A 12,504-nucleotide genomic window follows, 5' to 3' on the forward strand; every position below is an offset into this window, starting at 1 on the left:
CAAAATAAACCAAACAAAGTGAGGACTGATATAAAGAACAAACGAATAGAGAAGGAAACAGCTTTATTGCCAAACAAGGGTTTTAAAATGTTATTGGAAGACTTACATGTGCAAATTAGCTCTGCCCATAGCTGGCAATTTGGCACAGATGGAGGTTTGTATTTTCACTATATATTTCTCTATAGCCATCTTTCTTCTACCGTTAGAACTACTGGGTGTCATGCTTGTTTTTCACATGGTTCAGAATGGATTACACTGCTAGTGGTACATGTAGTTCAAAGCACACCTGTCATGACATTCCATGTCTTGGGGATGGGAACAGAGCTGCCAGTGAGGCAAGCAGCTACTTCAACCATTAGGAAAAGCAAATCTCAGGAGTTTATGATGTAACATCTCACGTACAGTATGCAATGGAGCCAACTCATTCTTGTCTTGAGATGTTCTCATGTGCACAAGTGTAATACAGGCTTTGAAAGGGAAGTCCCAAAATTCAGATTTTGTTAAACTTAATTGCAGTAGCTTTTCATGATTTCTTTAAAATAAAGAGTTTCTATGAAAATAGTGAAAAGTGTTTAAATGTAAGTCTGCCATTGAAGCATCTGTAATCTAAACATTAGGGTAAGAGACTCACAACCTGAAATTGACTTATAGAAACATGATTGAAACCAAGTGGTTTCGTTTCACTGTCCAAACTGAAGTGAAAAAATAAAATTATTAAATTTGACTTAATTTTCACTTAAATTGCTGTTAGTAACACAAGTCTTTTAGAATCATGATTTTAACCCAAACATGCCTTTAAAAGGCCATCAGTGCTTTCTAGCTAGGAGGAACTTAGATGATGGTCCCTGTCTTACTAGGTTACCTCTGCTTTATTACTGCCAATCTCCAAACACTGAAATGCTTAAAAAAATACCTCAAACATACACAATTTGCTCTTTAAGAAGAGCGCCGCTTTGTGGAGATGATACAGTGCATCCAGATATTGCTGTTCAGGTTTGTTTTGGTTTTGTCTAGTTTAGTTCAACTTATATGTAGACTTTTGGTGAGTTGAACACTAATTGGTTCGGGTAAGTCTTTATGTTTTTTTGGCTATTACTTGCAGCAGCAGTTCTACTGTCATAATCAAGGTACTATTAAAACCAAAGACTATGAAAAGCTTCTGAAAGGCTCAGTTGTTTTCTGAAGTCTCTGAACTATAACAGCATTTTGCAAATTAGCTTCGCCCAGAGTGAGAGTCTCATCCAGCAGCTCTAGGAAAGGAAGAGATGTGGTCAGGCTGAAGGGAACACTTCCCTGCGATCCTTGATATTTTGTTATGAAGTCTCTGACATGGCTTATTCTGAAAAAGGAAAAAAAAAAAACCCAGCAAGTTACAATCCTTCTAAGCATTTGTATCAATTGTTTTCAAGAGGTGTGGGGTTGAGCACAAGTCATGCACACAATGCAGCACATATGCAGGCTCTGTGACAGTTTCCAAAGCATGATTCTTGCACAGCTAGTGGAACTAATTTTTATATACTATACTGTCATAAGTAGATAGGTAAGGTAAGGGTTAATTTTCTTTTGCCTGTAAAGGGTGAACAAAGGGAACCAAACACCCGACCAGAGGACCAATCAGAGAACTGGATTTTTTAAACGTCTTGAGGCAGCGATTGTGTACTCTTGGTCTTTTTTTGTTCTCCCAGCTATGGAGCAAACAGCTTTCCTGCTAACTCCTATTTCTTTCTAGGTTTTCCTACAAAGTGTGAGTACAAAGGAAACAAAGTATTCGGCTGTGATGAGCTTTGTTGTTGTATTTACAGGTTGGTTGATTTGCTGGATGGTTTAAACGGGCTCTCTTTTAAATCAGACTGTTTATTCATATTTTCTTATAAGCAAGAGCCTGTATTGAGTTTCTTAATGCAAGATTATTGTTTTGTATTTTCTTTCTTTTTATATAAAGTTTTTTTAAAAACCTGGCTGAGGTTTTTGGGGTTTCTCCGGTGAGGCTACAGGAAGGGGGGGGTGGAAACTCTCTTATATTAGCTTTACTAGATTTGAATGCATCGCCTCAGGGGGAGGGTGATTTCCCTCTTTGTTTGCCTTCAAGGAGTTAAGTACTGCATCGCCCAGGCTCACCCAGGGAAAAGGAGGGGGAAGCGGGGGAGCAGATAACGAGGAGACAAGGGGAAGAGCTTGTTTTCCCATTGAGATAGGGAGACCCAGGGGTTCTGGGTCTTGGGGTCCCCAGGGAAAGGTTGGGGTGACTCGGGGTAACTAGGAACCCCAATAGTCCTAGTTGGTGGCAGCGAGATAGATCCAAGCTGGGTATAAGCTGGGGAAGGTTCACAGTAAACACTCAGATGCTGAACTTTAAGTCCAGATTTGAGACAGACGTTTAGTACATATACATACTCTCTTTTTCAGCCGGAGTTTGCAAATAAACCCCTACAGGTAATCTACACAACACATTCCACAGCACTCACTAGAACGCCAGCAACTGGTATGCTAGCTGAACAACTACAAATTCTTAGTGCTTCAATTCTGGTTTCTCCTTAATTCTGCACATAATATAACCTGAAATTCCACCTCCTCTGTGACTTCGGCATCCACCAGGGACCCTTCACCAGCACTATATTAATGTTAGATATGGAGTTGTGCAATTACACTTGAACTATTTAAGGTCAGAGCACAATAATGGTTTTTCCCTTATCTCAAACCTTAACCCAAGCACGCAGCACATATACTAGAGAGTGTTTTTAGCCTTTTTTCTGGACCTCCAATAAAAAACATGTTTATGATAATAATGGTTAAGAATATCACAGTACCATAAAGACAAGTCTCTTGAATTTGCCTTAACATTCTGTAAGTTATTTTTGCTACAGTGCATGTGTATGTACAACAGACCACAGAGCTCATTGGTGCAGTAGCACAAATACAAGTTTATGATAGAATAACTGTTTTAAATGTTTTCTGGACAAATGGGTTACGTGAAGGGGACGCTCCCCCCCCCCCACCCCCCCGCCCCCCCCCCCCCCCCACCCCCCCCCCCTCCCCCCGCCCCCCCCCCCCCCCCCCCCCCCCCCCCCCTGTTTCTACTCATGCCAGGTACATTTGTCAGATAAGACTGTCCTGATAACTTTAATATGAATCTATTTGCACTAGGATGAAAACTTGTATTAAGGACATTTTAATCTCCATTCATTGAAATACGAAAATTTTGAGCCCTCCAATAATGGGTTTAATAATCAAAATGCAAATGCAACCCTCATAATAACGATCACTATAGTAATGGACTTATTTGGACTGTACGAGTTAGAGATTGTAGAGACATGAATACTAACAAATGGATCCTCTCGGACTTCTAGTATCTATGTTGAATTCAGAGTCAGCCTGTAACTGCTAAGCTTTTCCTAGTCTGCCATCCTGACTGGGTATAAACCAATATACAGTGTACTAGAAGAGCAATACAACCTGAACTGGTGTTGCAAGGTAAGCTTATCATCGTCACTTTACTCGCTTCAGAGATATAAGAATGAATAATCTTGTGCTATATGTATTACAGTTGTGTCTTTGACAGTGTGGGTGGAACACTTCAAACACCAGTCTGTGGCTAATATGTCTACTGGGTGTCTAGTAAAACTTCCAAGCCCTGCAAGTGGCTGTGATAAGGTAGTAGTTCAGTGTACACGTTTGAGGGGAAGTAGGATCAACTACTAAAGGAGATTGGTTTAAGAACTACAACCTTCAGCGACCTTTTCCTATAGTGTACTACGCTTATAGCACATTAGATGAGTTCTCTCCCCTCTGCAGGATGCTGGGATTCCACTAACCCTTCTGATCTTGGACCCTACCTCAGGGGTCTCTCTGAAATCTGTATCACCTCCTGTAACTCCCTTTGACTGCCGAGAGGGATGAGAAACATTATTTCCCAGATGATACAAGGGTGGATGGGAATTTCTACTTCTGTTCTTCTCCCTCCGTATCACCTGACGGCTTTCTGGGGTGTGAATTTCTCGACGCTACCTCTCCCCTCCAGCCTCAGTTTTTTGGGCTCTCCTCACCACAGATTGCCTCAGCAGCACAATCTGAAATCTGCCCAGATCATGGCTGCCCACAGGGTTCTCAATAGCAGCAATGAAAGTTGATGGGATTCTGGTCCTTGTACCCTTAGGAAAGCTATGAGCAGCAGCTGCGGATCTGAATCCTCTTCCTCAGTCTGCAGACACTGGTTAGAATAAATTCATATCTAGAAGGTTCTTCTGCAACCATAAGTGCTAGATAAAATTATTTAATTTAAGGAGTGAAAGCTTAGGTACTTAGACATTGATAGCATTTACCTAGGAGTGCTTTCTACCTTGACCCAGGCAAGTGAATTTTTCAAGCTCTCAGCGTCTGTTGTGCTGTCCACCACCATCTTCACTTGCCACTAGTGTTTAATCCCAGTCATGAGCAATCAACTGCTTTTATTAGACAGTTCTCATTCAAATTCTTGGAGGAATTTCCTGGAGACACTTGTCTTTTTGAAGCCAATGATCTAAAAATAGATGAGCTGTACAATAAAGAGGAAAAACCTAAAACATATAAATCTGCACTGCCCCTAGATCCTATAACAGACCTGCATCAAGGAATTATAGACACCTCAAAAACATTTTAACTCCCAGTAAAATGACAAAAATCCAAACAGTTATGCCTTGATAAAAAATCGTTATTACACAGATCATCCATTAACTTGGCAGTCTGTTACATTCCATTGGCAGTTACATTTGTTTTTCCTTCTGCTGCACATGGGGTACACCAGAATTTGATCGTTTCTCTACAGGCTTGGAAGGACATAAAAAAAAAAAAAAAAAAGTATTTTTATTTGTGTGTATCTGAGAGGAACTCAGATGAGGGGCCATATAAATACTTACAGAATTTCTAGACATATTAGTGTAAAAAAAGAGTTAATCAGATAGTGATAAGATAATCTTACCTATGAGAAACATTAAACTTTTGTACTATTCTTTCCCCATTTGCTAACCAGATCTGGATATTAGTGACTGGTTCCAAATTGTTTAGCGATATTGAAGGAAGAGGCCTTTTGTTCTCAGCTTCAAGATCCTTTTTCACTTTAGAAATTATTCTTGGAGTCGCACTGGAAAGAAGAGCCAAACAAGATTATGCAGTGCACATAAAATCATAAGCTAGAACAGTCATTACCTCATCTATTTTTTTGACTGAACTGAAATATTTCTAGGAGGTTCTAAATCCTGTCAGAGTGTACTAACAACTCATGTGCAGCAAGCCTAGGAACACAAAATCGAGGTTGAGGCTTTATTAAAGAGATGCAACAACTCTTCAACTTGACAACTTCAAACATGATGTTAAGGGAGAGAATATGCTATTTCTTTTAATGAAAATAAAGACTATTTTAAATAATTATTTAAGAGATTCAGAGAGAGATTTAAGTGATAAAGATAAGATGTAGAATTAAATGCCTAAAGAACAGGACTTGATGCTCCATTGCCTAGGTCTCCTTCACTGGGAGGAAATAAAGTAACACTTTCAGGAATTTGACTGAAGAATTTGCAGGCTAACAGTAATTTGTTGGAGGGCTTAACTGTGATGTGTGTGGTACTTACCTTTTTATAAAACATAAAAATAGATTACATTACTGATGTGTACTGTGTTCTAGAAGTGGTAGAATAAATCTATCAACACTGAAATAAATAAATAAATAAAGGCTAGTCCTAATTCTTATAGATTATAAACATACTTGCAATAAGTGGTTCAACGTAATATTAAGGGTTAAATATGGCTTCCTCGCTTTATGTGGCCTAACCTTTTTATCGTATCATGGCTGATAGATTACAACTATATACAATGTGTAATCAGAGATATATTGCACTTTAACTACAAATATGTAGGTTTAGGTAAAACACAGAGGTACAATGGCAAAACCAAAGTCTTACAGGTTAATTTGATTATCCAAAATCAGTATTAAAAACACGTCAGCAATCATCCATCTGTTCCAATCCACCTTTCTACTCTCTTTTCTCATACCCTGCTCTTTTGTTCTTTTTGTTGCTCTTGCTTAACCTTATAGGACCTAATTAAATTACAATGGTTCTCCAGACCACAAAAATAAATGTTGAGCGTGCAGCATTGAGGGAGAACAGAAATACATCTAAATGTAACAATGAGTAACTTCAGCTACCCACATAAGTGGAGGGATAGCTCAGTGGCTTCAGCATTGGCCTGCTAAACCCAGGGTTGTGACTTCAATCCTTGAGGAAGCCCACCTAGGGCTGTGGGGCAAAATCAGTACTTGGTCCTGCTAGTGAAGGCAGGGGGCAGGACTCAATAACTTTTCAGGTCCCTTCCAGGTCTATGAGATAGGTATATCTCCATATATTATTTATAGGTATGAAGTGGTCAACTGTCTCACAAAAATGATTGAGAAGCAATTTTTGACACCTTATATCATTAGAGCAGCTAGTTCTACTGCACAAAAGATACTTCAAAGCTACCAAATGTTTATCCAAGTATGGGGAATAAAGTTACAAAGCTAACAGCCTAGTTTTCAAGTGTATTCCCATACTATACCTAGAATCACCCTCTTGCAAAATTGCTGTGTAATGCCCTCTAGTGGCAAGAAATGAGGCCAAAATACAGGGCGGAAAGGCTTCTTACCTTTAAGAAACATCATTGCTTTTAAAGGCTTGCTCATTTTACATTCTCTCTCATCTTTAATTTATGAGATTCTCCAAAGACATTAGACCTTTTGATCTATCCCCTGCCAAGGTAAGATTGCTCCCTAAAGTAAGTTTTCTAGTGCTTTGCCTAGTCTAATGGTAAAAGGGTTATGACACACATTGTTTTATCCTAGTGAGATTACAGCTGAAGCACTACTTTTGCCACAAGAGATTTTAGTCTATCTTTTTGGTTAATGTATTTCTGAGATATAATTTTAAAGTTACATCTTAAGCTTACCAAGATTCAGAACCAAGCTTTTCTATTACAAATCACAAAACCATTAAAACACAGTAGTGGAACAGCGGCATACAAAGTTACAGACAATACAAAATAATAAAGTATTTTAATGGACTCAAAACTAGGTCTCATTGAGCCCTCCTCCATAGCAAAAGAAAAGTATATAGTAGTTCAGCTGAATACATGTGTGTGTATACACACAAGTGTAACAGACTTGTGCCATCTCATCTTTCAATAGAAACCGCCTGAGGTAGTCACTGGCAGATGTGCTCAAGTCAAGACTGTAATATTTACCCTACCACATCTTCCATTGTTGGGGAATTATCCCAACAGAAGTGTTGGTAGCATGTCTATTAGGATTGCTGGATATTAATAAAAAGCTTTAAAAACACACTCTGCATATCAGTCACAAGTTTAAGGAGGCTGTCCAGTTGTATGTTTGGTTCTTTCTACAATTCCCTTGGTAAACTACAAAAAACTGCAAGTCTGGAGAGTAAGGGCTTGTCTACACTTGAAACATCACAGCTGTGCAGTAGCGTTTCAGTGTAAACACTATCTATGCCGATGGGAGGGGTTCTCCCTTTGACCTAGCTCTGTCTACACTGGGTGTTAGGTCAGCTTAACTACACTATTCAGGAATGTGAATTCTTCACATCTTTGAAAGACGTAGATGGGTCAACCTAACTTTTTTAGCGTAGACCAGACCTAAATTGTGTAGTGCAGCTGGAGTCACACTGGAGCAGATCCTGGACTACAGCATTAATAGCCTACGATTCACCTTAGGAATTCTGTCCCTTCCTATATCTCAGTGAAAATAGCATCCTTTCTCTCAGTAGTAATGAGTACCTGCCTTAATGAATCATAACGTTCTATAGGATAGCAAGTGTTAATTGATGAAGGCAAGTGCATGACACCCAACCCACTCACCCCCAAGTATGGCCTAGGTTTCCAAGACTAGCATGATATTTACTACTTTTATCAAGACAAGCTACAGTATACCATTGATTCGACTAACAGGAAAAGAAAAAAAACAAGACATTTTAACTTACAAACTTGAACAAAAATGCTGAGCAAGTGGTAAAATGTTTCATTGTATGAAACTAGTAAACAGAACTCACAGACATTTAAGAATAGCATATTTCCAGATTTTAGTTTGTCTGTTGGAAGGCAGGATCACTACTTGCAATAGCAGGGGTGGGCAAACTTTTTGGCCTGAGGGCCATATCTGGGTGGAGAAATTGCATGCAGGGCCATGAATGTAGGGCTGGGGCAGGGTGTTGGGGCGCGGGAGGGAGTGCAGTGTACAGGAAGGGATTCAAGGCAAGGGGCTGGGGCAGAGGAGGGGATGTGGAGTGCAGGAGGGGGCTCGGGAACGGTGTTGGGATGCAGGAGGGGTTCAGGGTGCAAGCTCTGGCCTGGAGCCACTTACCTGCCCTAGCCTCGCACCCCTCCCAGAAGCGGCTGGCACCACATCCCTGCAGCCCCAGGAGGAGGAGGAGGAGGAGCAGAGGGCTCAGCGTGCTGCCCTCGCTTGTAGGTACCTCCCCCAAAGCTCCCATTGGCTGCTGTTCCCCATTCCTGACCAGTGGGAGCTTTGGGGGAGGTACCCACAGGTGAGGGCAGTACGCGGAGCCCTCTGCCCCTCCTCCTCCAGGGGCCACAGGGACATGGTGCCAGCGTTTCCGGGAGTGGCACAAGGCCCATGGCACCACAGGGGTGGCAATCCTGTGGGCTGGATCCAAAGCCCTGATAGGCCGGATCCGGCCTGTGGGCTGTAGTTTGCCCACCCCTGTGGTGTAGGCATGACAAAGCACAACAAATAAGTGGCAAGAGGCAGAATTGTTGAGTTAAGTTAGCAATCCATTTCAACCGTTGAATCAAATTCCAGCACTATTCAGGCCAGATTTTGCTTTTCCTATTTATCTCAATTTTGGTGGCTACTTTTATTTGCCCAAAGTTTTGCCATTGCTATATCTCCCTCCATATCTACAGACATCATTTTAACAGGCAGTTTAATTTGTGTGAAACAATCTGGAGCATTGATATAACTTCAATCGAATTAACAACAAGTGTTAATTATGGACTCTGAGGCAAGGACTTAGCTAACGATCAGGCCCAATCAGGATTATAAAAAAACAAAAACAAAAAAACCTACTTTATTCACAGTATTTTGGAGCACAGAGTTCTCACTAATTCACTCAGAATCACAAGAGCAGCTATCAATTGGGATATTTTTAGACTGGTTATTGGAAATAAGAGGCACATACATAGTTACATTCGTCAAAGAATTGTGCTGACGATCTGCACAGTGCCCCCCGTGGTAAGCAATATCCCTATTTTAGGGATAGAGAAACTAAGGTAGAGAGGTCCCCAAATCACCACTCAAGTAGCATCTCTGGGTTTAGCATTCAAAAGCTCCTGGGGCATCTAGCCTCAAGATCAATCCTCTAAACCACAATGCTATTTGTAGTGTTTATAAGATCAATCTAGTTTTAAAAACTATCACTAGAAATTCTGCACTAAAGAGATGGGGATTAAAAAGAAAAATAAAATCAGTTTAATGTATGGTCTGATGTAATTTTAAACATTATTTTACTGGGACAAATTACATGGCTCAATACCAAGGAACTTGCTCATTTAGTTGAGATACTCTTGCCCTTTGTAGTCCTAACCTCTAAGTGAACGTCATTCACCTTTTCTTCATAGACTGCATCTTGCATAGTTGCCTTTAAAGAGTAAATTCAGTGTTTTTATTTAAATCCTTGTATGGCAGGATAGCGTCATTGGAGAAAATACTACTATAGATATATCTTCATTCTTTGTATGAAGAGTTATCATTCCCGTACCTCAACCCACTCAGAAGGCATACATCCCATCAGACCACTCACCTGCCTAACCGGTAACCTTGTCCAGAAAAGGGGTGAAATATTGACTTCTTTAATAGATATACCTCGTCTTTCTTATCTTCCACCTTCACATCCACCTCATCATCAAAAGTCTTTTGTAACTCAAATGGCAACTCCCTTTTAAAAAAAAACAATATGGACAAAATTAAAATAAGGCTCTCTGTATGTGAAGAGAAGACAGTAATGATATTTGGTCTAAAAACTGAAACACAGCTCTGACTAACATTTGCCTGGATTATCCATACAAAAGGAGTTAGTGATGCTGCAACTATTTTATTAACGCATACTCAGCATAATTTGTAAATCACACTAATGAGATACGCATCCATTGCAAATTACTGAATTGTGAGGTAACTAGGAAGTGAAAAAAGCAAAGAGAACACATCATGGGTATTGTGTAAACTATAGTTCAGTTTTAAAAAGATATCATGAAGTATCAAAACAAACACCAGTATCTTCAATAAAAAATTGTGAAATGTTAATACACCTCTACCCCGATATAACGCTGTCCTCAGGAGCCAACAAATCTTACCGCGTTATAGGTGAAACCACATATATTGAAACTGCTTTGATCCACCAGAGTGTGCAGCCACTCCCCCCAGAAAGCTGCTTTACCATGTGCTATCTGAATTCGTGTTATATCGGGTGGCATTATATTGGGGTAGAGGTGTACGAGACATTACAGCACGTTAATTCTTTGGTAATGGGATAAAGACCACCTTTGACATAGAATTCCTTTTTAAGACAGATAGTATGGAAACCCATTTGATTAACAAGGATAACTACAGACTAAGCAAAATAAGGTAGGCATTTTAGTATTTTCTGTAGAGGATCACTAATATCTATGATCTTTAGTGAATTAAACACTGTTTGGCTAGTAATATTCTATTCACATTTAACTACCTTCCAGGGACCATCTGAAAGCTCACAGCTCGTAATTATTTCACTAGAAGATAAGCTTGACCACTTTACCCCTCCACCCCCCCTTCCCCTAGCAGCATATGGGTATTTATAGATTCAGAGTTGTGTACTTCCCCAGCTAATGACAGGCTGCTCGTAATTATGGATAGGAGCACGTATTCTTGTATGTTGCAGTCACAGAGGAGAATGATTTTATAGTATATTTATGAAAATGTTTTTGAAGTGCTGCTAACACTGAATTAGACCTGAAACAAATGTGGAAAGGAAGGATTTGTAATTTAAAAGACAATGGCTAAATAAATTCATATAGCTGTAAAAAATGCTTACCTTGAGATTTTGGTTAAACAGTGAATGGGGGGGAGGTAATTGACTGAAACCCTGACCAACCTTAAGTTTTACAAAAAAAATTAATGGGCAGTGGCCACAGATGTCCCCCCACAAATGTCCCACCAATATGCCTCAAACTTGACCAGGCTGAGTATCCACAACCACAATGAAAGCACCTCGAGTACTGCCTGGTCTATACTCAAGTTAATCAAACTACTGGCAGGCACTTGGTCTTGTCCTCTATTCTGTATTGTACCTTTAGAGTAAGATCTTCAAGGCATGGATTCTGTTTTGTCTATTTCAGGATTTTGAGTGAGCATCTAAAAGCTACTATGGTGGCTGGACATTAATTCTTGCAGTGTTAGAATACGTCTACACTACAGCAGCTATAGTGCCACAGCTATGGTGCTGCAGCACTGTACTGTAGATGGTTCCCAGGTTGACAGAAGAGTTTCCCCCCCCCCGACCCCAATGTCCTTAATTCATCTCTCTGAGAGGTGGCAGCTCGGTCGACAGAACTCTTCTTATACGCATCTACAATGGGGGTTAAGTCAACGTAACTATGTTGTACAGGGCACACAATTTTTCAAAGCCCTGGGCAATATAGCTAGGTCAATTTAACAGGCATTAGATTAGGTTTCACTGCAACTGGGGAGATGTGATTCCCAGCATGGGTAGATAAACTTGTGCTAGCTCAGCTTAAGCTAACATGCTAAAGACAGCAGGGTAGGTTCTGGCACAGGCAGCAAGCAGCTTGGGCTCAGACCCAGGGAGTAGGGCAGGCTTGGATTCAGGTGACTAACCTGAGCTGCCAACAGTGCCACAGCATCTACACTGCTATTTTTCAGTGTGCTAGCTCAAGCTGAGCCAGCATGAGTCTGTCTACCTGTGCTGGCAATCATACCTTCCAGCTGCAGCGCAGACATACCCTTAATGCCCAGTTTAGACAACAGCAGTATAAATTCATACAGAGCTGTTGCAGTGTATAAGCAAAGCAACTGTGTTACAAGGTCATGCAGCATTAGATTATAAATGTACAAAGTACATTAACACAATCTGGCTCAGCAGACAAAGCTCACTTGCCCTTTTTTAACTGAATCCAAGAACTGCTGGTTTGCAACATCTTTGTAGCTTCTGAGTTCACCGTCATTTACTGTAAATCCATTTTTCCATAGTTTAATAATTATATCAGCCTGTGAAGTAAAAACAATGAAGTCATCGGAAAACAACTCAATATACTAGCATCTCCTTATGATTTTAGCTCATCCACTCAAGGGACTGAAAATTACCAGCACAAGTCTCGCTATAATCCATCTGGGCCAGTGCCAGCACAAAACACAGCAACAGCAAGGGACAAAAATGACATTTCTGATTTCTAAATATCTTCATTTCTGAC

At 40.3% G+C, this 12,504-nt stretch overlaps 1 protein-coding gene across 6 annotated transcripts in view; it reads right to left on the reverse strand.

Moving 5' to 3' along the window:
• Positions 1 to 12,504, reverse strand: part of UBXN2A (UBX domain protein 2A) — a 368,202-nt gene that overhangs the window by 336,841 nt on the left and 18,857 nt on the right. For 2 of the 6 annotated variants that reach the window (XR_012655476.1, XR_012655477.1), the window contains exons 5-8: positions 12,188 to 12,301; positions 9,843 to 9,973; positions 4,955 to 5,116; positions 921 to 1,339 (exon numbers count right to left, since the gene is read on the reverse strand). Coding sequence is in view for 4 of the 6 variants with exons in the window: in XM_032784872.2 (XP_032640763.1) it covers positions 1,147 to 1,339; positions 4,955 to 5,116; positions 9,843 to 9,977; positions 12,192 to 12,301 (600 nt within the window). In the remaining 2 variants the exon portion in view is untranslated. Of the gene's footprint in view, positions 1 to 46; positions 1,340 to 4,954; positions 5,117 to 9,842; positions 9,978 to 12,187; positions 12,302 to 12,504 lie in introns of those variants that run through there. The other 4 variants (XM_032784872.2, XM_032784873.2, XM_075063635.1 and 1 more) reach the window with 2 other exon arrangements.

This window comes from Chelonoidis abingdonii, chromosome 3 (assembly GCF_003597395.2).
Source record: "Chelonoidis abingdonii isolate Lonesome George chromosome 3, CheloAbing_2.0, whole genome shotgun sequence".
NCBI lineage: Eukaryota > Metazoa > Chordata > Testudines > Testudinidae > Chelonoidis > Chelonoidis abingdonii.